At 36.5% G+C, this 24747-nt stretch overlaps 1 protein-coding gene across 1 annotated transcript in view; it reads left to right on the top strand.

Annotated features, from left to right (window-relative positions):
* The window catches only part of LOC108291166 (probable maltase-glucoamylase 2), a 124983-nt gene that overhangs the window by 83751 nt on the left and 16485 nt on the right, over positions 1-24747 (top strand). Inside the window, 9 exon segments of the mRNA XM_017511348.2 lie at positions 6244-6377; positions 6656-6690; positions 6791-6907; positions 7482-7630; positions 7725-7809; positions 8237-8293; positions 8720-8844; positions 10340-10428; positions 17175-17224. Coding sequence (XP_017366837.1) covers positions 6244-6377; positions 6656-6690; positions 6791-6907; positions 7482-7630; positions 7725-7809; positions 8237-8293; positions 8720-8844; positions 10340-10428; positions 17175-17224 — 841 coding nt within the window.

Here is a 24747-nt window from a genome sequence, read left to right as displayed (position 1 = left end):
GTTCCGACCTCCTGAGCCCTAGCCATTACTCATCTGTTTTCTGTCTATGTGGATTGCCTTTTCTGGACATTTCATATAAATGGAATCACACAATATGTGCTCTTTTGTATCTGGCTTCTTTCACTTGGCATAATGTTTTCAAGGATCATTTATGTTGTAGCATGTATCAGTACTTGATTTCCTTTTACTGATTAATAATATTTCATTGTATAGATATATCACATTTTGCTTGTCTATATACCAATGAGTGAACAACTAAGTTGTTTCTATTTTTTTTTTTTTTTTTGCTATTTTGAGTAGTGATGCTATGAATATTTATGTGCGAAATTTCGAGTAGGCATGTTTTCTTAGTTTTTAATATATATATAAGTGGAACTTTTGTGTCATATAGAAACCATATGTTTAATATTTTGAAGACATGTCAAACTGTTTTCTAAAGAGGTTGTACCATTTTACATCTTTTTTTTTTTTTTTTTGAGACAGAGTCTCCCTTTGTCACCCAGGCTGGGGTACAGTGCTGTGATATTGGCTCACTGCAACCTCTGCCTCCTGGGTTCAAGTGATTTTCCAGGCTCAGCCTGCCAAGTAGCTGGGATTACAGGCATGTGCCACCATGCGTGACTGATTTTTATATTTTTTAGTAGAGATGGACTTTCCCCCTGTTGGCCAGGCTGATCTCGAACTCCTGACCCCAGATGATCTACTCGCCTTGACCTCCCAAAGTGCTGGGCTTACAGGCATGAGCCACCATGCCTACCATTTTACATTCTTATCTACATATAAAAAGCCTATCATTTTACAGTCTTATCTGCATGCATGGTAAAATGCATAAGAATTACAATTCATTTACATCCTTGCCAACACTTGGTGTTGTTCATCTTTTAAAATTATAGACATTTAATGAGGGTAAAGTGATATCTAATTGTTGTTTTGACTTTATTTCATTAATACTAATGTTATTGAGCATCTTTTCATATGCTATTGGCCACTTGTGTATATTCTTTGCAGAAATATCTTTTCAAAGTCTTTGCTCATTTTTGATAGAATCATTTTTTTAAAAATTATTGAATTGTGGCCAGACATGGTCGCTCACACCTGTAGTCCCAGTACTCTGGGAGGCATAAGTGGGAGAATTGCTTGAGTCTAGGAGTTTGAGGCCAGTTTGGACAACATAGTGAGACCCTGTCTCTAAAACAAACAAACAAATAAGCCAGGCAAAATGGTGCATGCCTGTAGTCCCAGCTACTTGAGAGGCTGAGGTAGGAGGATCTCTTGAGGCTAGGAGTTTGAGGCTGCAGTGGGCTATGATGACACTGTACTTCAGCCTGGGGAATAAAGTGAGACTCTATCTCTACAGAAAAAAAATTATTGGATTATAAGAATTCTTTAAATATTTTAAATTCAAGTTTCTCAAGATATATATAGTTTGAAGATATTTTCTCTCATTCTATAGACTTTTCACTTCCATAACCACGTTTTGAAGCACATTTTTAAAAGTTTTTATGAAGTCCTATTTATTCATTTACTTATTTATTTGTCACTTGTGCTTTTGGTGTCATATTCAAGGAACTGTTGGCCAACCCAAGGTCATAAATATTTACTCCTATGTCTTCTTCTAAGAGCTTTATAGTGTATGGTGTGAGGCAGGGGTTCAATTTTATTCTTTCCTTCATTTTATTGTCTTGGCACCTTGTGAAAAATCAATTGACAATAAATGAGAAGGCTTGTTTCGCATTCTCAAATCTATTTCATTGATCTCTCTATATATCTATCCTAAGACCACACTGTCTTAATTGATGAAGTGTGAACCTTCCAGTTTTGTTTTTTCAAGATTGTTTTGGCTACTATGGGTCCCTTGCATTTGACATGAATTTTATAATCACTTTGTTTTGACAAAATAGCAACAGGGATTTTGATAGGTTTTACATAGAGTCTGTAGTTCAGTTTGGGGAGTATTATCTTAACAATATTAAGTCTCTTTTGATTCATTAGCATGAGATGTCTTTCCACTAATTTAATTTTTTCAACAATTATTTGTAGTTTTCAATGTGTATGTATTTGGCCATTATTTCTATAAATATTTTTCTGCCCCTTTGTCCTTTCTTTTATCCTTCTTAGATTCTGCCATTTTCTAATGCCATGGGGAAATTTCAGATAGTTCTTTATTCCTTCCCAAGACAGAGTGTGATTTTTTTTCTGTTCAGCTGCCCATCTTTGCTCAAGTGTCTAAGCTCCCTGCCTTCTGTTCCCAGGGCTTACAAGAACCTCATACTATTTGATTTTGGGCTATCCACAGGTGATAGATCATGTTGCCCCTGGGGTTCCACACTCAGGGGCAACACGGTCTCCTGAAAAGAAATTCTTCTTCCCTTTCCCACTTTCTTTACATCTTCATCTTTCAGTTGCTCTTTCACAGTCTTGCTTTCTACATCTAACTTGAGGCTTTTCCCACCAGGGAAAAACTAGTTCTTCAGAAAAACATCCATGTCTACATGTGAAATACACAGAAAATAGATGTTTTATACCCTCAGAAATAACCTTACCTCAGAAGACTACAAGGATGAATAATTCACAATCTCTGCTCTCAATGACCTCATTGTCTGATTAAAGGAGTCAAACATGAACGAGAAAAGCAATTAACTCTACTGGGACAATCCAGAAAGTCTTCACAGAAGAAGTGACAATTGAATGTTGGTTATGAGAAGAATAGAAATTTTCTTTTGGCAAAGAAAGGGCTTGCAGGGCAAAGAAATCAGCAATAAGAAGATGTGAAAACTTGATAGTTTCTGTCTAAAGCTCATCTTTCCCATGCACCATCCTTTCCTCTCTCTTCAGGGAAATTCGCTTTTCACATATCCCTTTGCCGTCTTTCTCTTCAGAGAAGCTTGCTCCACAAATGGTTCTTTTCCATGGGTGCTCATTTCTTTTTGAATTATTTTTATCTTCTTCCTCTCTTCTGGTATATTGCTTTAGGATTTAGGCTGTGAAATTAGATGAATGCTTCATAACTCATTAATGCCATCTTCTTACTAAATTTTTTCATCTTTTAAATTGGAAAAATCATAGTGTCTATTGTTACCATAAAATTAAATGATATAATGAATCCACAAGTGCTTGGCATATTGTAAGCACTCAATAGCAATGTATTTTTTTTTCAATTTACGAAAGAAAGAGGTTCCATGTGACCGAGGAGGCTTCAAAATCACGATGGAAGGCAAGGAGCAGCAAGTCACATCTTAAACGGATGGTGGCAGAAAAAAAAAGAGCTTGTGCAGGAAAACTCCTCCTTATAAGTATCATATCTCATGAGACTTACTCACTAACATGAGAACAGCACGTGAAAGAACTGCCCTGTGATTCAATTACCTTCCATTAGGTCCCTCCTACAACATGTGGGAATTCCAGATGAGATTTAGGTGGGGATACAGCTATACCATAGCAATCAGTGCCTGGACATTCTTTTTCATCAAAATTTGAAAATGTCCCAGTTTTTCTGGCTTTGGTCTGTATCTTCCTCCAATCGTCATCTAATCTCTCAACTTTCTCTCCTATTCAAACTGTTTGAGGGAACTCTTTCTGTACATGATACTTTTTTTTTTTTTTTTTTTTTTTTTTTTTTTTTTTTTTTTTTTTTTTTTTTTTTTTTTTCCCATATGCCTTGATATTTTCCCCTTTACCAATCATACATGCTGGCCATTCTGATCTTGATCAGGCTAATACATTAGCACATACAACCTAAAGACCAATTCACATCTATTTCCTTCATGAAACCTCAGATTACTCCATCCCTCCCAATTCCCTCCTTCTCTTAACTACTAACTTGACAGTAGTTCTACATTTTACATTATTCCCTCTACACACTTTGTTGAGGGGAGAGGACCATGTCTTCTTTGCTCTTTTCTATCTAAGCACTGAGCCTTTTTTATTTCTTCTTGTAAAATGCCTTTCTTTGTCAGCCCTGACTGCCCACATTGATGGGAGAGCTCAGTGTGTGTGGCTTCAGTGGTCAGTTTTATTCTCTCTTACCTACTGACCTTCATGATACACCCCCTGCTGATCTTGAGGTTCACAATATGCCCTGCTGTATATGCTCCCTGTGCCTTCTAATTTCTCAGGGTCTTGACTATGCTTTCCAACCAAGATTCTGGATATTTATACATTTACCTCTCTGGCCATAGTTCCACAAACTCTTTTGCAGGTTCACCTTTTCAGTCTTTCCAAGCCTGTGGTCCTCCTAGGCCTGGATTCAGTCGTCTTTCTTTCACACCATGCAGCCTTTCCCTTGGGTAAGCACAAACACACATTACTGGCTTTAAATACATTCTGGATTCAGATGACCCCCCACATCTATGTTCCCAATGCAGACTTCTCTTGAGCTTCAAATCTAGAATTGCCCATAGTGTCTCATTTATGATGTCCCATAGGCACTTCAAACCTAGTATGTAAAATGTTGAACTATTTGTTTCTCCCTGAAACCTGTCCTCCTGCATTCTTTTTTTTTTTTTTTTTTTGAGACAGAGTCTCACTCTGCTGCCCAGGCTGCAGTGCAGTGGCATGATCTTGACTCACTGCAACCTCCACCTCCCACGTTCAAGCAATTCTTTTGCCTCAGCCTTCCTAGTAGCTGGGATTACAGCTGTGTGCCACCATGCCTGGTTAATTTTTATATTTTTATAGAGCTAGGGTTTTGCCATGTTGGCCAGGCTGGTCTCGAACTCCTGACTTCAGGTGATCTGCCTATATCAGCCTCCCAAAGTGCTGGGATTACAGGCGTGGGCCACCGCTCCTGGCCCCTCCAAAATTCTTTATTTTGTGAAAGGAACTAAGTCTAGTCATTTAGGTCATCATAGATTCTCCTTGTTTTCCTTCTTTCAGTCAGTGACTAAGTTCTTTGCATTACTACTCTATCTTCCTGCCTTATTCCAGGCCTTCATTATCTCTCATCTAGACTATTATAAAAAATCTAAGCTCTCTTTACCTCCATTTCTTTATCACACATATATACGCATGCATTCTTTCAATTTGCATGTGGTTAAATATGTATCTCTTACCTCATTATGTTTTGTCTGTTGTTTTTATTTGAAATTCCTTTCTCTTGTAGAAATCAGGTGGTTAATATATTTTTTCAGTTTTAATAGAACATTTGATTTGTGTGTGTGTGTATTTCCATTCATTTTCGGATTTGTTTTGGTGTGAAAAATTGGAAGTGACCCAAATGGATTCGTTTTCACTACAGTAGTCAGCTACTTTTCCTCACATCATTTATTGACTATTCATCTATGTCTATTGATTTGTGATGCCTTTTTAAGTAAATACTTGGATTGTGTACATATTACGATCTGTTATCAGATTTACTCTTCGGTTGATTTTTTTCCTCATACAGTTGTTATTTTCTAAGGTGCATGCAGATAGTCTATCTTCTACTGAAATATAAACATCTTTTATGTATATTTGCCTCTGCGTGCAAAACGTATCTTACTTTTTGAGGCATAGAGAAGCAGAGTGAATATTTCCAAAATGCCATAGCTTTTATTTGGATCCCAATCTGTTTCCTTATTCTTTTTTTCTTCTTTTCCCCACCGTAAGACTGCAGACACGCATGTGCCACCCTTCCCAGCTAATTTTATTTTTTTGTAAAGACAGGGATTCACTGTGTTGCCTAGGCTAGTCTTGAACTTCTGGTCTCAAGAAATCCTTCTGTCTTGGCCTCCCAAGGTGCTAGGATTACATGTGTGAGTTACTGTGCTTGGCCTCCTCTTGACTCTTTAAATGACTTTCGATGAGCATTTTAAGATAATCTTTTATCTAGCTCACTATTTTCAGGCAAATGCCTTTCTAACTTCTCTGCACCTCAGTTTTCTAACAGCAAAAGGAGTGCAAGGAAACTTTTTCATGAGGTTATAAGACAGTACATAGGAAAGTGACCAATATAATACTTGGATAGAGGAATTGTTCCATAAATAGCTATATTACCCCTCACTCCAACCTCTTTCTCTTAGTCCAGGGAGATAGTTAATTAGATTTTTAAAAGATGAAACCCACATTCTAGGTGCAGAAATACCTCTAGTCTTGCTGTGAAGTTTGTTGGAATCTTTAGCATGGCTTTTAGACAGCAGATTCTTTCTGGGAAGAAGTTACCTGACTCAGACTGAAGCACCCTTAACACCTCATGCTCCAAGCTGCAGTTACTCTCTGTAAAGAAGTTTGTTTCTTCAATTCATCTCCTTGTTCCGCTTCCACCAGAGCTGTGCAGAAGGTGACAGGACAGCAAGGTGTTGTCATCACCCGCTCCACATTTCCCTCTTCTGGACGCTGGGGAGGACACTGGCTGGGAGACAACAGAGCTACGTGGGACCAACTGGGGAACTCTATCATTGGTGTGTGGCCTCCTTCCTAGGGTCCTGTGCTGGCAGGAAGGGCACTGGAGTTTGTGCTGTTCAGCAGCACTGGTTATATCTCTAGCATCATCTAGGTGGGTGGTAAAATTAATGAGAGCTGAGTTCTCTGTGGGAATGGATTTTAATTTAGACCCATCTTTTAATATTTTCCTCATGAATGGTCCAGGGCTTTCTAATGGGGTAAGGAAAAATCAGACCAAGGCTTCCCTCTCCTTCCAAAGTCCTCCTCCATCCAACACAGCTGTGTCTTCTTGCAGGCATGATGGAGTTCAGTCTCTTTGGAATACCTTATGTAAGTCACATTCAGACCATTAATAATTGCCCAGTCAGATTTTTGTGAGTCAGTGCCTCCTGAAATTCCCACCTCATGCTCTCATTGTGCATCTTCTCAGACAGGAGCAGATATCTGTGGGTTCTTTGGAGATGCTGAATATGAGATGTGTGTTCGCTGGATGCAACTGGGGGCATTTTATCCATTTTCCAGAAACCACAACAACAACGGGTCAAGGGTGAGGCAGCAGTTATGTTGCAGGTGTTGTGTACCCTCAAATCATAGCTTATTTTTAATCCTAAAAAGTATTACACTCATTCCCTGAGAAAAATCATAAAAAAGCACCAGAATCTTAATTTTTTAAAAAAATCCACAGAGTTCAGAACCCTGGAGTTATCAATTTTTAGAAATTTACCCTTTCTCATCTCCTGGAGAATTAGTACCCATGAGGAAAAGTCTCTAAACTTCCCCATGGGGCTTAAGTAAAAGAATCTCTCTTTGCTTTTAAGAATATTGACTTTGTATTTTACTCAAATTCATCCAAGATATGTTGGTGCTGCACAAAAATCTCTCTACACATGTTGAGGGCCAGAGCTGGACCTATTCCAGGGACTTAGGAATCAGTGATAAAGAGGAAAAAGCAAGAAATTCTAATTTTGTAGGGTGGCAGAGATGGGAAAAGGGCAGGCTAGGAATGAGTGATAAGTGACTTGTAACCTACATATTGAATAAATTCCCATTGATTCTTTTCTGATGCTACTGGGATGGAATGAAAATGAGGTGATCTATTGTATGGTCCTTTATCCCTACAGAGACAAGATCCTGTAGCCTGGAATTCAACCTTTGAGACGTTGTCCAGAAAAGTCCTGGAGACTAGATACACTCTGCTTCCTTATCTCTATACTCTGATGCATAAAGCTCACATTGAGGGCAGCACTGTTGTCCGGCCCCTTCTCCATGAGTGAGTTCAGCCTCTTTCCCCAAGCAGCAGTTCTAAATAATCCTCTGTAACAGTCATAAGAGGATAGGTGAATTTTTCCCGCTTATTTTGTAAGGTTTACGGATGATAAGACAACATGGGATGTAGACCGTCAATTCATGTTGGGCCCTGCCATCTTAATCAGCCCTGTGTTGGAACGTGTGAGTTCTTCATTGTAGATCAGAAACCTTTCAATCACATTATCTAAAATCATGGGAAAAGCATTTTAAAGATTACCTTGTTTTGTCCAGCTCACTATTTCCCGGTGAATGTCTTTCTAGAACATCTACAGGAGATCTTTTTCTTTTTTTTAAGATCTATGTTAATGAAATCTTTACAACACTGACTGATTTCTCTTTTTAAAATTTTGTCATTGTGTGTACCCTTTTACAATTTACTTTTTAAAAATACATTTTTCTATAGTTTTGAGGAAGGATTTTTCAGGATTTTTCTTTATAAAATCTCTCAAATTATTGCAATCACTAATAAAATTTTCATTTTTATCTTAATTCTACATAGTGTTTTGAAAAAGAAAATGAAAAATTTTTATTGAAATATTCATAATCACATATCAATTTTATGTTTCAGAGCACATTTGAGATCTCTGCTTATTTTCCCAAAGCGCTTTGGTATGACTATAGCACGGTAAGAACTAATATATTTGTGAAGAAACAGGTTGGGCTATGCAGGGTGGAGAGGTGGATGGAGCCTCCTCCTACTTCCAAGTACATATTTCCTAAGGCAATAATTTATGACATTTTTAGCCTTGGCAAGGTTTGTTTAAATGAAAGCATGTATTATAAGAGCATAGATAAAATCTGAGTACTTATATCACATTGAAGCTCCCCACTCACTCCTGCCGCTGCCTTTCAACTTTTCTGGAGATATAAAGACAAGACTAGATTTTCAGAGTCTTAAGCAAAATGAAAGACCAGAGATTTTCTCTTTAGGTTTGCAGTCTTTTGCTGACTTTCTGACATGCTTCCCAGGAAAGGAAGGACTTCTAATAAAACATGCTCTAATTTAATATATTTATCTCTCATCATTGTTTGCCTATATTCTCCTTTCTAGGAAACTAGCAACAAATCGATAGGCGAGTGGAAAATTCTGGAGGCTCCTCTTGACCACATCAACCTTCACATCAGAGGAGGCTACATCCTGCCCTGGCAAGAGCCTGCAATGAACACTCACTCCAGGTGAGGAGAAGAGGTGATGTCTAACAGCCTCTTGCTATACTGCCCTGAGGCAGCCTTACAGGAGGTGTCTCGTCTTTACCAGGGATATGTGGATTATAAACTAAATAGCCAAGAGGTTTTATTGGTCAGATCCTGTGAGTGCTTTCTGGGTGGGAACTGGAGGAAGATGAGCTCATGAAATTACTCTTAGGGAGATTTTTGTTTTTTGTCTGTAGTGCTGTATCAAAAGCAAAAATGTTCCTGAAGGCAGAAAAATGTTTCTCTTTCCATGCTATTAAAAAGGAATAGGGAATATTAATGAGCTCTTTGACTTGTGATCAAACAAGGACTAGGTAGGATTGAGTTCTTGTCCTACCCAAGGACTTAGTGCTCATTCCTAGGTCCACTCTGGTCAACCAAGGAGAAAGATCTGTGTGTGTGTGTGTGTGTGTGTGTGTGTGTGTGTGTGTGTGTGTGTGTGTTTTAATTTATATATGGATGCACACATATATAAATATCCACATATAATATGTAAAAATTTATAAAGTTATTGATTAGACAGAACACATCACATCAAGAGAAGCACATAAAAACAATAACAACTCAAAAGGAGAGAAGTTAACTTTCAGCCTTGTAGTGTAACACATGGTTTTATATAAAAGAGGGCTTTGAGCTGGATCTTGCATAATGAATGAGATTTGAATGTACAAAGACAGGGGACAGAGAGATCCTGGTCAGTTTAAAGAACTGAAGAAGCCAAATGGGTTGGGTTTGGGAACTGTAAGCCATCCAGTTTAACTGGAGTACAGACAAAGGAAGAGATAAAATAAGTAAAACTCCAGCAGATTAGGATCAAATTCTGCAGGTTGGTGAATGACAAGCCAACTACTTTGGATTTTATTCTGTGGCAACCTGAAAGCTACTGAGGATTCTTTTTTGAGGAATTTTCTTCCTATGAAATTAATATTTCATTATATTAATTGGATGCATATTTAATTTTTAGAAATTGAAATGAAACCAAATGTTTTATTACATTTTAAATGTTTTCCATTAACTTCTTTTTTTTTTTTTGAGACAGACTCTCACTCTGTCACCCAGGCTGGAGTGCAGTGGTGTGATCTTGGCTCATTGCAACTTTTGCCTCCTGGGTTCAAGCAATTCTGCCTCAGCCTCCTGAGTAGCTGGGATTATAGGTGCATGCCACCATGCCTGGCTAATTTTTGTATTTTTAATAGAGAAGGGGTTTCACCATGTTGGTCAGGCTGGTCTCAAACTCCTGACCTCGTGATCCACCCACCTTGGCCTTTCAAAGTGCTTGGCAGGCGTGAGTCATCACACCTGGCCGTTTTCTATTAACTTTTAAGTGTCTTATATTTTATCTATTTTACCTATTTTCAGAACTTTATATACATATTTAATACATTTATTTCTGGATAAGTAATATTTTTAACACAGCCTCTTCTTTATTCTTATAACCTGCAATCTAGAGAAAAATAACTTTTTTTTTTTTTGGTAGTCGACAAAATTTTATGGGATTGACTGTTGCTTTGGATGACAATGGGAAAGCTGAAGGCCAGATGTTCTGGGATGATGGACAAAGCATTGGTGAGTGTAAACTTTCCAGGGTCCCCATATGTCATTCAGAAAAATCATACCATTGAGGCTCAGCATATAATTAGCATGAACTGAAAACCTACCTCTATCTCTGCCTATTGTCAATAAGTCAATAACATCTGGAGAATTTTGCCTGCTCATTTATATTACGCTATAGTTAGTATAGGCTAGGTACAGTCCCCAGCTTTGTAGGTTCAGGAACTTGCTGTTATGGATTCAGCCAAGGACGATCTATCTCTGTATAACTGTCTCACCCTTTATTTAAAAAGACGTGTGGATACAAATATCAGGCTATGGTTCATTCATTATCAATGGGACAGAAACATGACTCTATTATTTGGGTCAGCCATCTATACCAGGCATCCAGTTCCTCATAAGTAGGCCTGCTCAGGAGGCAATTTAGAGGTTAGAAAATTTCTTGGTGACTCATAAATTGGGAATAAAGCATTGCCAAAAGGATACTTACATCAATGAAATATTACTTTGTATGTTTCCTTTCCCTAATTGAGGTAGAACATGTTAGTTCTACTTTGGATAAGTGGGATTTGTCATTATAATCAGAACACCCTCTAACTCAGACCTTTCTGCAGGAATACAGACACACTGTTACCGACTGACTCTCACTTTTCACTACTTATTACTGTGGACTAGAACCTTCTAATCTTGTAACATACTACATTTTCTGAAATTATAGCTTATTTTTCACTACTAATATTTCTAGAGAGTCCTTCTCTTTTAGGTTCCTTCATTATAAGGATAAGAAATTCTCATTAAAGGAAAGAAATTCTTTATTATACATGTTAAAGATAGAAAATTAGGAAAAAACAAGCACTTTTAATATTTTTGCTGTACTAACTGGCTTTTATATTAAGAAAATGCTTAATTTGTAATATGGCTGAAAATATTCTGCATATTTAATTTGTGAATCCTGTTTATTTTCCTGTAACATAATGACAGAAACGTGTGAATGTTATTATTCAGTCCTTATAAATACCATTATGATGGTCATATTCTATTGAGAGGCTCTGTACAGGCTGGTTATAGTTTTTATTGTTATAAATAACATCCTTTTTTTTTTTTTGAGTCTGACTGTCTCAGCCAGGTGGCAGTGGTGCAATCTCAGCTCACTTTAACTTCTACCAGGTTCAAGTGATTCTCGTGCCTCAGCCTCCCAGAGTAGCTCAGGCACCTGCCACCACACCCAACTGATTTTTGTATTTTTAGTAGAGATGGGGTTTCACCATGTTGGCCAGGCTGGTCTCGAACTCTTGGCCTCAATTGATCCACCTGCTTCGGCCTCCCAAAGTGCTGGGATTACAGGCATGAGCAACTGTTCCCAGCCCATAAATAACATCCTTGAGTATTAACCTTTGTTTACATTTTAGATTATGTCCATAGAGTAGATTCCTGGAAGTGATATTACTGTCTTTTAATAAACTTTAAAAGACTTATGATTTATACAAATAAAATATATCCATTTTAAGAATACAGTTAAGTTTTGACAAATGTATACAGTTGTATAGCCACTACTACAATGAAGATGTGGAATATCTTCTTAACCCCAAAAGTTTCCCATTTATAGTCCACTTGCGGATTCATCCAACTGTGGCTTGAAAATGTAGTTAGCCTACAATAGTTGCATCTGTACTAACCATGTACAAATATGTTTTTTTGTTATTATTTTGTAAACAATACAGGATAACGATGATTTATATAGTGTTTACATTGGATCAGTTATTATAAGTACTCTGGAGATGATTTAAAGTACACAGGAGGATGTGTGTACATTATATGCAAATATCACACCATTTTATATAAGGAACTTGAGCATCCATGGAATTTGATATCTGAGGGGTCCTAGAACCAACCCCCTATGGATACCCAGGGACAGCTCTACTTCTTTCTAGTCAGCTTCTCCCCACTCTTGATCCTTCCTTCCAGCGTCTGGCAACTACTGTTCTGCTTTCTGTCACCATAGATTTATATTTTCTAGATTTTGTATGCATGGAATCATCCAATATGTAATATTTTTGTATTTTTAGCATTTTTCACTTAGCAAAGTACTTTTTATATTCATCCATGCTGTGGCATGTAAAAGGAATTAATTACTTTTTATTTCTAACTAATAATAATCCATGGTATCTACCATGGTAATAGTCCATATGACTATTGACCAATGTACTTATTGATGAATATTTCAGTGGTTTAATCTTTTGACCACTAAAATAAATCTTGCATTATTATTTGAATGTATATTATTTTGTTATCATACATTTTCATCTCTCTTGGGTAAAAAAGTGGGAGTGGAATTTCTGAGCCAGGTCATACAATAAATACACATTTAGTTTCTGAAGAAATTGCCAAATGATTTTCTAAAGTGGCTGTACTATTATTCATTAATTGAAAGTTCTAGTTTTTCACATCCTCACCAATACTTAGTATTGTCAATTTTTAAAATTGTAATTATTCTAGTAGATATATAGTGCATTGTATTATAGATTTAATTTGCATTTAATTATGATTGAGCTTGATGTTGAGCATCTTATTATGTGTTTATGGTAACCCTGGGATAGGCCAAGACAGGTGGCAGTTGGTTATATCAGTAAGTTCTTCAGTAGCAATTTGTGAGATTTTCGTAGACACTAAACCCAATTTGTAGTCTTTGATCCCTCACTCCCTCCCCCTTTTTCCCCCAAGTCCCCAGAGTCTATTGTATCATTTTTATGCCTTTGTATCTTAATAGCTTAGCTCCCACTTATGAGTGAGAACATATGATATTTGGTTTTCCGTTCCAGAGTTATTTCACTTAGAATAATTGTCTCCAGTTCTAACCAGGTTGCTGCGAATGCCATCAACTCATCCCTTCTTATGGCTGAGTACTTTCCCATCATATATATATATATATGTGTGTGTGTGTGTATATATATATACATATGTATATGTGTATATATATATATATATATATACACACACACACACACACATATATATATACACGTATACATATGTGCCACCATTTCTTTATCCACTCATTGATTGATGGGCACTTGGACTGCTATAAACATGCGTGTCAAGTGTATCTTTTTTTTTTTTTTTGAGACTGAGTCTCACTCGGTCACCTGACTGGAGTGCAATGGTGCAATCTCAGCTCACTGCAACCTCTGCCTCCCGGGTTCAAGTGAATCCTCTGCCCCAGCCTCCTGAGCACCTGGGATTACAGGCACCCACCATCACGCCTGGCTAATTTTTGTAATTTTAGTAGAGTCGGGGTTTCACCATGTTGGTCAGGCTGTTCTTAAACTCCTGATCTTGTGATCTGTCTGTCTTGGCCTCCCAAAGTGCTGGGATTACAGGTGTGAGCCACTGCACCTGGCTGCAAGTGTCTTTTTTTTGTGTAATGACTTCTTTTCCTCTGAGTAGATACCCAGTAGTGGGATTGCTGGATTAAATAGTAGCTCTACTTTTAGTTAGTTAAGGAATCTCCACACTGTTTTCCACAGTCATTGTACTAGTTTACATTCCTACCAGCAGTGTAAAAGTGTTTCCTTTTCATGCATCAATGTCAACATCTATTATTTTATGATTTTTTTTATTATGGCCATTCTTGTAGGATTAAGGTGGTATTGCATTGTGGTTTTGATTTGTATTTCCCTGATCATTACTAATGTTGACATTTTTTTCATATGTTTGTTGGCCATTTGTAAAGCTTCTTCTGAAAATTGTCTATTCATGTCTTTAACCCACTTTTTGATGAAATTGTTTGTTTTATTCTTACTAATTTATTTGAGCTTCTTGTAGGTTCTGAATATTAGTCCTTTGATGTTTGATTATGGATTTTCTCTCACTTCATGGGTTGTCTGTTTACTCTGCTGACTGTTCCTTTTGCTGTGTAGAAGCTCTTTAGTTTAATTAAGTCCCACCTATTATCTTTGTTTTTGTTGCATTTGCTTTTGGGTTCTTGTTCATGAAGTCTTTGCTTAAGCCAATGTCTAGAAGGGTTATTCTGAAGTTATCTTCTAGAATTGTGATAGTTTCAGGTCTTAGATTTAAGTTATTGATCCATCTTGAGTTTATTTTTGTATGAGGTTAGAGATGAGGATCCAGTTTCATTTTTCTACATGTGACTTGTCAATTAGCACCATTTGTTCTATAGGGTGACCTTTCCCCACTTGATATTTTTGTTTGCTTTGTCAAAGATCAGTTGGCTGTAAGTATTTGGGTTTATTTTTGGGTTCTCTGTTTTTTTCTATTGGTCTATGTGCCTGTTATGTTAGTACCATGCTATGTGGGTGACTATGGCCTTATAGAATGGTTTGAAGTAAGGTAATGTGATGCTTCCAGATTTGTTCTTTTTGCTTAGCTTTGCTTTGGGTATGTAGGTTCTTTTTATTTTTGAAAGTTTTAAAGTTTTAGCTTTCACACTGAAGAACATCATCTATTTTTCATGAAATTTTTATGTGTGTATGTATATGTGTATGCCAACATTCCATTTTTTCTCATATATTTATCCAGTTGTTCCAGCACCACATTTTTGAAAGCACAGTCTTTTCCCATTTTTATTATCTTGTCACTTTTGTCAAATAACAGTAGGTTATGTTTGAGAGGGTTTTTGTTTTTTTTGATTATTTATTCTGTTTCATTGATTTATATGATCTATTTTCCTTAAGCCAATACCATACTGTCTTGACTAACATAGCTTTATAGTTGGTGATAGAATTAGGTTGGACAACTTATCCTACTTTGTTCTTCTTTTTATTTTTCTTTTAAATTTATTTTTATGATTTCAACTTTTATTTTAGATCCAGGGTAAATGTGCAGGTTTGTTACCTGGGTATATTGCATGATGCTGAGGTTTGGGGTATGGATCCCATCACCCAGGCAGTGAACACAGTAACGAATGGGTAGTTTCTCAACGCACGTTCCCCATTCCTTGTTACCCCCTCTAGTAGCCTGCAGTGTCTATTGTTTCCATCTTTATGTTCATAGGTACTCAGTGTTTAGCTCCCACTTATAAGTAAGAAAATACATTATTTGGCTTTCCTTTCTGTGTTAAGATTGTGGCCTCCAGCCGCATCCATCCTGCTGCAGAGGACATGATTTCAATCTTTTTTATGGGCTGTGTAGTATTTCATGGTATATATGTACCACTTTTTCTTTATCCAATTCTTTGTTGAAAAGCACCTGGGTTGATTCCATGTCTTTGCAATTGCAAATAGGACTGTGAGGAACATACGAGTGCATGGGTCCTTTCAGCAGGATGATTTATTTTCCTCTGGGTATATATCAAGTAACGGGATTGCTGGGTTGAATGGTAGTCCTGTTTTAACTTCTTCGATAAATCTCCAGACTACTTTCCACAGCTGCTGAACTAACTTACATTTTAACCAACAGTGTTTAAGTGTTGTTTAAGTGTTTCCTTTTCTCTGCAGCCTTGTAAGCATACATTATTATTTGACTTCTTAATAATAGTGGTTTTGATTTGCATTTCTCTAATGATTGGTGATGATAAACATTTTCACATTTATTGGCCACTTACTTGTCTTCTTTTGAGGAGTGTGTTCATGTCCTTTGCCTATTTTTTAAAATTATTTTTTATTACACTTTAAATTCTGGGGCACATGTGCAGATCTTGCAGGATTGTTGCATAGGTGCACACATGCCATGATGGTTTGCTGTCTCCATGCCCCCATCACCTATATCAGGCATTTCTCCCAGTGTTATCCCTCCCAAACCTCCTGGCCCTCTGCTGTCCCACCCCTAGCTTCCCACCCCCAACAGTCCCCAGTGTGTGATATTTATTTACTTATTTATTTTCATTTTGTTTTCATAAGCTAAACATGCTAATTTTAATGTAAAGTGTCTCATATTAAAAGTTTAGAATAGAGTTTTTTATTTATTTTATATATTAATGGCACATTTTATTTAGAACCTTTCACTGTATACAAAAATTAACTTGAGGTGGATTAAAGATTTAATGTAAGACCTCAAACTACTATAAAAATCCTAGAAGGAAATACTCTTCATGTTCTTGTTTTTAAAAATTGCATTGGTTATTTTAGCTGTTTTGTATTTCACACAGGTTTTAAAATCAGCTTGTCAATTTTTAACAACAAGACCATCTTCTGGAATTTTGACTGGAATTGCTTTTATTCTTAAGACCAATTTTTGGTAGTGAGCAATCAATTTTAAGCACTTATTCTGCACAAGCATAATGTTATGTACCTTACTGCCATTAACTAGGTACTACTGTCTCCATTCTATAGATGATAAAATGTTAAGTAAATTGTCTGAGGTTGCACAACTGTGAAAGAGTTGGGATTTCAATCCATGTCTAAATTGGGAGCCTAAATTCGTAACCACTCACCTCTGCTTTATCATCATAGCCTTTAACATCATAGCTATGTGAACTCTCAACTACGTGCTTGGTAGTAGTCACAGAGAATAGCCCAACAGTAGTCTCTACACTGCAGCTATGGAATCTGTCCTTAATTCAATCCAGATTCTCTCACATTTGTAACCTTCTGACCTCCACAGCAAGGTACCCATTTCCATTTGCATATCCCAACACTAACATGCAGTGAAATAGTCCCTTAGCCACTATGTTCAGTACTCCCCAGAGAGGTGACAATCATCACTAATTGTGACCCTATTGAGATATTTTCTGACTGTGCACAAGATTATTTGCTGCAATTGAAGCAACTAGTAGATGTTTATTCTTTTCTTTTCCTTGTTTGCAGATACCTATGAAAATGGAAATTATTTTTTGGCAAACTTTACAGCAGCTCAGGTAAGACTAATTTACTACAATTTATAAATCTTTTCCTAGTTGTCTACAGATTAAACATTACAGTTAACTGTATAAATGTAATATCCCACATCTTAATAGGAGGTTCTTCTTGTCTTTACTTTTATAATCCAGGTCCATTGTCACTAAAATAAGGAAGAAAAATAAGAAAATTCTTTTTTTTTGCTGGTTTTATACCATCTCTATGAAAAGAAACTTGGAACTCATATAATGCCGGAGAAAAAAATGGGGACTTAAATGTATAACATGTTGTCCAAAGATGAGAAATTTTCTGGCTGATAAATTTTAAAAGAAAAATGCTATGTAAGCTGTTTATTATGCAACAATGCATAAAAGACGACCTTAAAACCTCAGTGGTATCTAACAATAAACACTTAGCTCCTGAGCTTGCTCCTCTGAGGGTTCAGAGGATATGGGCGTGGTCTCGGCTGATCTTTACCAAGTCAGTCTTGGATCTGTTGGGCTGTTTAGATAATCTTTGCTGTATTCACATACCTCGGGGGTCAGCTGATTCTCATATGATCTAAGATGGCCTTGTGGGAAGGTCTAGGTATGGCTTCTTCGTAATTATGGAAGAGGGCTAAAATAAAAATAAAAGTGGAAATCCCTTAGTTCATTTTAAAATCTTTTTTTTTTTTAATTGAGTTGACTAATTTTCCATTAGCAATGCAAAGTCACATGGTCAAGCCCAGAGACAGAAGAGGGACAGAATGCCTCAGCTGGAGTGGGAGGTCATTGCAAAATTGCATGGAAAGGGTTATGGATTTGTAAGGGCTGACTCATTCGTGACAGTGATGTAATCAATGCACCTTGCATGTTAAATGATCCCATGGATAATCTGTATAATTTTAATTAGAGTATGAGAAGGATCATTCTAGGTCAAACCTGGATTCTGCTTGTCTCTTATGTAGTCACTTTAAGGAGTAGTATAGCACAAGTCTGTTTTTCTTCTATAACAGCAATTCACATATTTGAAGATGTCTTTTTTTTTATTTCTAAGATAAGATGAAATTCATATTTTTAATTGTACATATGCATAAGGGCAAACATAACCAAGCACATAAAAACCACAGGTTTGCCCACTCACCTCCACACCTCTGCTTACATACATTTATGCATGTGCACACACTGAGTTCCCTCTAAAATCTCCCTTCACTTTCCAAGATGAATCAATCTCTGTAATGGAAAGACCTCAGGCTTTGGAGTCAGATGGACCTGGAATCAAAGACTTTTCTGCAATTAACCATTTGTGCTGAAATTACTTAATGCCCCTAAATAAACCTGGGTTTCCTCAGCTCTAAAAATGATGTAACAATACTTGTCTCATAGACATATTTGAGGATTAAATGTGATAATAAAATTAAAATGCTAAAATAGTGTCTGGTATATTACAAGTACTCAATAAATGCCACTTTGTTCCCAGATCCCCCTAGACAGAATGAACCTCTCCTACTGCTCTTAGGATAAACTAAAATTCTTAAATTCTCTTATACAGTTTAACATGTGGTATTTTAATTTTTTAATGCATTTATCTTTTTCCTCAGCTAAGTGTTGGACTTTACGTTATTATTCCCAACCTTTAGCACAGTGCCTGTCTCCCAGTTTAATGAGTGGGTAGAAGATAAGATAAATGGGCAAAATTTATTTTATAGTAAGCAGACTCAAATTTCATAATCTTTTCTTTTCCACTTTTATTTGGAACTAGGAATGTCTGAAAGATGGTGAGTAAATAAAAATTGAAATGAAAATGTCTAGAAAAACTCATCAATAGAATAATGAGCTATGCTAGAATATTCACATTGTAGTTTAAGTTTGTAGCAAACATGTCAGCTAATAAGAAACATAAAGAGAAGCAACACTGGGGGAGCCTGCATTCATTCTGATAGAGAGACATGTAATTGAAATGCTATGAGCTTTAAGGACTTTATGCTAGGCATAAAGTGAGGGGACTAGAGAGAAGCAAGCTGCAAGTCATAACTCTCCTCTCAGAGGTGCAGCAGGCAGAGGAAATCTTGGCAGATTGCCCTAATTTATAGAAGGTAGAGCAGAATGTGAGAGTGGACAGGGAAGAGCAAGAGATTCTACAACCTATAATACTGTTCAGAGCCTAGAACATTCAGAGATTTAATACAAGTAAACCTCTTTGAAGATCATTGGGAACCCTTATTGGTCTGGGTGAATTCCTTAATTTCAAAGATAAAGAAAGGGGAATTTCCCCATAGGTGGGAAATGGCACAGGGAAATCCAACCAGTGTCAGACTTGGCCACAGCAGCATTCACTGCCAGAGGAAGATGGAACGGTGTACAGCATGATCTAAGAGCAAGAAAGACCCATGAATACTACACCCATTGAAACTGTCTGGAAACAGGCAGCATTGGAACCCCTGAGCCCCTCTTAAAAAAATACTCATGATGAAATCTAGCCCACCGAGATGATTCAGAATAAAGATTTCCAGCACAGAGAATTCATGGTAAAAGGATGGGCCAAGTCCCTTTAGAAACAGAAGTAAAGCCAAACGCCAGGGGACAGATGGATGGCCTCTTTTGCAGATGTCCTTAATGTATCTATGAAACCTTCCTGAAAAACCAAAAGCAAAACCAGAAGAATCCTCTGCAAACAAACCAACCAAGAACCTTAAAGATGTTCTACAGCTAAGAAAGGAACTTATAAATCACATAAATAAGGAAGTATTGGTATGAATGACTTGCCTTAAGAGTAAATAACTTTGTGAATATAGTTACAAATAAATGCAAATGTGACAATTTGTGAAGGGAAATATATATACTGCAAACAATGATTGGAGTAGAAGAAAGAAGGGTTAGAGCAGAAGAAATAATTATATGCTACTTTACTAATTCTCCCTAAAGATGAAAAATGAAGAAATCCATGGATAGTGTTTAATTATTAAAATCCAGAAACAGGAGGCCAGTCAAGTTTTGTTTTTTAGTTTTACAACAATTTCTAATACTGTTTAGAATAAGCTCTATATATGTATTCCAAATTATTAGGAAAAAAGGAAAGAACCCATGGTTCATACAGACAAAAAGACAACACAAATAAAACTTCCCTGGGTTTTGGAGTTGTCCCTCTCTGCTGTGGCCATTTTGGTCCCTCAGTTGGCCTTGCCCTAAGATCCAAGTGCAGCTCTTTTCTGCATGTCCAGATCTGGCCCTCAGGAACACACTGCCCACATCTGTTCACGGCCCAAGTCTGGAGGTTTAGGATGTCTCCCTGACAGTGCTTGCCACAGGTTCTCCCCTCATGTAAGGGCATCCTCAGCCACAGGCTCTAGACTTTGTCTTTCCTGGGCAGGAAGCACACAGAGGTCCCAGTCAACCCTTCTGAGTGATGGAGCAGCACTTCCCCGTGGGTTGAGGGTGAACTGCACCCCCACCAACTCTCTCCAAATCAGTCCCAACCCCTGACTCCCCACCTCAAGGACTTTCTAGCCCTTTCTTAAATAAGAACGGTCCTTAAAGTGCAGTCCTCAGATCAGCATAAGCATCACCTGCGGACCTGATAAAATGGCAGTTTCTCAGGCCTCCCTGCAGATCTACTGAATCAAAATCTCCAGGGGTGGTTCCCCTATCTGTGTTGTAAGAAGCATTCCAGGGGATTCTGATGCATGTGGAAGTTTGATAACCACTGTTCCAGCATGAGCATGGAAGTGGGAGAGAGGCATGGGTGGGAATTTTGTGTCCATTGTTCCTTGCCTCTTTGCAAGTCTCATGCAGGAGACTCAGCAACTTAATTTAGAATGTATGTATGCTGAAGCTCCCAAGTACCTAGAAGAGTCATGTAAAATAAAATTCAGTACAGACAAAACATTGAATAGGAGGGTACTTTTTTTAACAAAAGCTATATAACACAAAGCTTATTAAATATAGGGAATATTGAATGTAAATATATTAGGAGAAAAAATGTTTTACTTATTTTTTCTCAGTACTTTATATAAATAGATAATAATTTAGGGATCTGAACAATGTAATTATATGATTGACTTAATAACTATATGTAGAACTTTAACCTAGCAGAATGCCCTTTTCTGTGTGTGAATACCCATAAAACATTGACAGATATTGACTCTGTATTAGTCCCATGTGAAAACATCAATGAATTTCTAACAGTAGAAGTAGTATAGGCTACCTTCTCTGGCTACAATGCAATTAAATCAAAATGTTAATAGCAAATGCTTCAATCAAAATTCTTATAAACTCTTGAAATTAAAAATTCTATACTAATAACTTATGAGGTGTAAAGAAAAAACTTTCATTTCAGCAATATATTAAAAAATGATCAAGTGTAATGTATTCCAGGAATATAAAATAGGTTTAATACTGAGAAATATATGACTATAATAGAGTACATTAATTGATCAAAGGATTTTATATCATGTGGCCATCTCAACAGATTAAAAAAAATTTGTAACAATCAATAGTTATACTTAATAACTCTTCCCAAACACTAGCCATCATCATACTTAATGGTGCTATAGTAGAGGCATTCCCATTAAAATAGGGAAGAAAACAAAGATAGCCACTGGATGTTTTCGTTAGTGCAATAAACAAAACTTTAAAAATGAGTTCATCAGAAACAATTTTCATTATTTATAAATGTTACATTTGTAAATTCTGAAAGAATAGTCTGAAAAAATCTATTACAATTCAGTAAGAGATCTGATTGTAAAACAAATATAAAATATAGCTTTGCTTTATTTAACAATATTATAAAAGGATAATAAAAGAAGCTCATATTTTATATTTATATATATAAACAAATATTTACTTGTGCAGGCTCTATTTTATGAAAAACCACCAAACTTGAAGGGAGGCCTATAGCAGACCTCAATAGATGGAGGGCAATGCCTTGTACCTGGGTGGGATAGCACAAGATTGTACAGATAAGGACACTTCTCAAGTTAATAAATAAAATCTAATTCCAATTATGTCCTAACAGCATTTGGGGTGGGAGGACTTAACATACTGACTTAAAATTTATTAGAAGAATAAATGCTTAAGAATAAACAAAAACAGCTGATAGAAAAAGAAGAGAATGTTGACCTCCCAGCTATTAAAATACACTGTGAAGCTACAACAATGAAGAATGTGGTACCAAAATAGTCAAGACGGATAAATAAAACAGAATAACTAACTCAGAAAGAGAGTATACGTGAAAAGTTAGTATTATTTTAAACATTGGTATGAATGGTGCTGAATTAACTGCTAGCTGTTGTTTGAAAAAATAAGCTTAGAGTCTTATGACATCTATCAAACTAAATTCTATCCAGATTAAATATTCTATCCAATAATAAGTATTAATATAGTTCTTATCATGTTTCAGATTCTTAAATGTTAAAGTCATAAAAACATGAGACGAGAATTTAGATAACTATTTAGAAAGATCTTGTGAAAACAATTAAAAGTTTGATAGATGTGATTACAAAAAAATTGTAAGTTTCTAAAAGTCAAAAAAAAACCTAAAAAAAAAAAAAAAAAAAAAAAAAAAAAAAGCAACAACAACAACAAAAACTGAAAGAATATTTTCAATCTGCATGATGGCCAAAGGATTTCCATATCTAAAATAGAAAAAATATTTACGGTCAATGAGTTAAAAAAAAAAAAAAACTCCAATAAAATAGAGACCAAGGATATTAACAAACAACTCCACTGGAAAAAATGGAAATGGTTGATAGCATATTTTAAAACTTTTTAGCTTCCTAATAAGCAAAGAAGTGCAATTAAAACAACATTATATTTTGCTTATTTTAATTGTAAAATAAAAATGGAAATATAAAAAGCATAATGTGAAAAATGCCTGTGTATTCATAATCCAGAAATAACATTTTGTCATTTTTACTCTGTGTGTGTGTGTGTGTGTGTGTGTGTGTGTGTGTGTGTGTATGAAAAAGAACATAGAAATAAAACCAAACGCCTTTTAGGGTCTACCATCTTTGTCCTTTGCTCCTGAGATACAACCATTAAAAAGACCTTGGTATATATACTTTGATTTTGTGTTTTAATACTATTACTATACATCTGCTATATATTTAAAAAATGATACATACAATATCAGCTTGATTTTTTCAAGCTTCATAAATAAATTCTATCATACTATACCTGACATTATGTGATTTTGCCTCTTTTTACTCATGATTTTGTTTTTGAGGTAAATTCATAATGGAGCATGTATTAGTCAATTTTCACACTGCTGATGAAGACATACCCAAGACTGGGCAATTTACAAAAAAAAAAAAGAGAGATTTATTGGACTTACAGTTCCCTGTGGCTGGGGAGGTTTCACAGTCATGGCAGAAGGTGAAAGGCATATCTCACATGGTAGCAGACAAGAGAACAGAGCTTGTGTAGGGAAATTCCCCTTTTTAAAACCATTGGATCTCATGAGACTCATTCGGTATCACAAGAACAGCAGAGGAAAGACCTGCCCCATAATTCAATCACCCCCCACCGGGTTCCTCCCAGGACACCTGGGAATTATGGGAATTTTAATTCAAGATGAGATTTGGGTGGGGACACAGCCAAACCATATCAGAGCATCTAGATGGAGTCCATTTATTTTAGTTCTGGTTTTATTTCCATGTACAAATATATCATAATTCATTTATTCATTACTTGTGAATATTTAGTCATTTCAAAGCTTTTACTGATAAACATACTGCAATGAACATTCTTTGTATGCATATACAAGAATGTCTCTAGAAATTGGGTTGTTAGGTCTTTAGGAATGGACCTCTTGAGTTTTCCCTGATACTAGCAAATTGCTCTCTGGAGTGATTTTTTATTGTTGTTATACTTTAAGTTCTGGGATACATGTGCAGAACGTGCAGGTTTGTTACATAGGTATACATATGCCAGCGTGATTTGCTGCACCCATCAACCCATCATCTACATTAGATATTTCTCCTAATGCCATCTCTCCCCTATTCCCCCACCCTGCAAAAGGCCCTGGTGCATGATGATCACCTGCCTGTGTCCATGTGTTCTCATTGTTCAACTCCCACTTATGAGTGAGAACCTGTGGTGTTTGGTTTTCTGTTCCTGTGTTAATTTGTATTTGCTGAGAATGATGGTTTCCAGCTTCATCCATGTCCCTGCAAAGGACATGAACTCATCCTTTTTATGGCGGCATAGTATTCCATGGTGTATATGTGCCACATTTTCTTTATCCAGTCTCTCATTGATGAGCATTTGGGTTGGTTCCAAGTCTTTGCTATTGTGAATAGTGCTGCAATAAACATACATTTGCTTATGTCTTTATAGTAGAATGATTTATAATCCTTTGGGTATATACCCAGTAATGGGATTGCTGGGTCAAATGGTATTTCTGGCTCTGGATCCTTGAGGAATTGCCACACTGTCTTCCACAATGGTTGAACTAATTTACACTCCCATCAACAGTGTAAAAGCGTTCCTATTTCTCTACATCCTCTCCAGCATCTGTTGTTTCCTGACTTTTTAATGATTGCCATTCTAACTGGCATGAGATG

The sequence above is a fragment of the Cebus imitator genome, unplaced genomic scaffold (genome assembly GCF_001604975.1).
Source record: "Cebus imitator isolate Cc_AM_T3 unplaced genomic scaffold, Cebus_imitator-1.0 Scaffold446, whole genome shotgun sequence".
Lineage (NCBI taxonomy): Eukaryota > Metazoa > Chordata > Mammalia > Primates > Cebidae > Cebus > Cebus imitator.
This window is presented reverse-complemented; position numbering and strand designations above follow the sequence as displayed.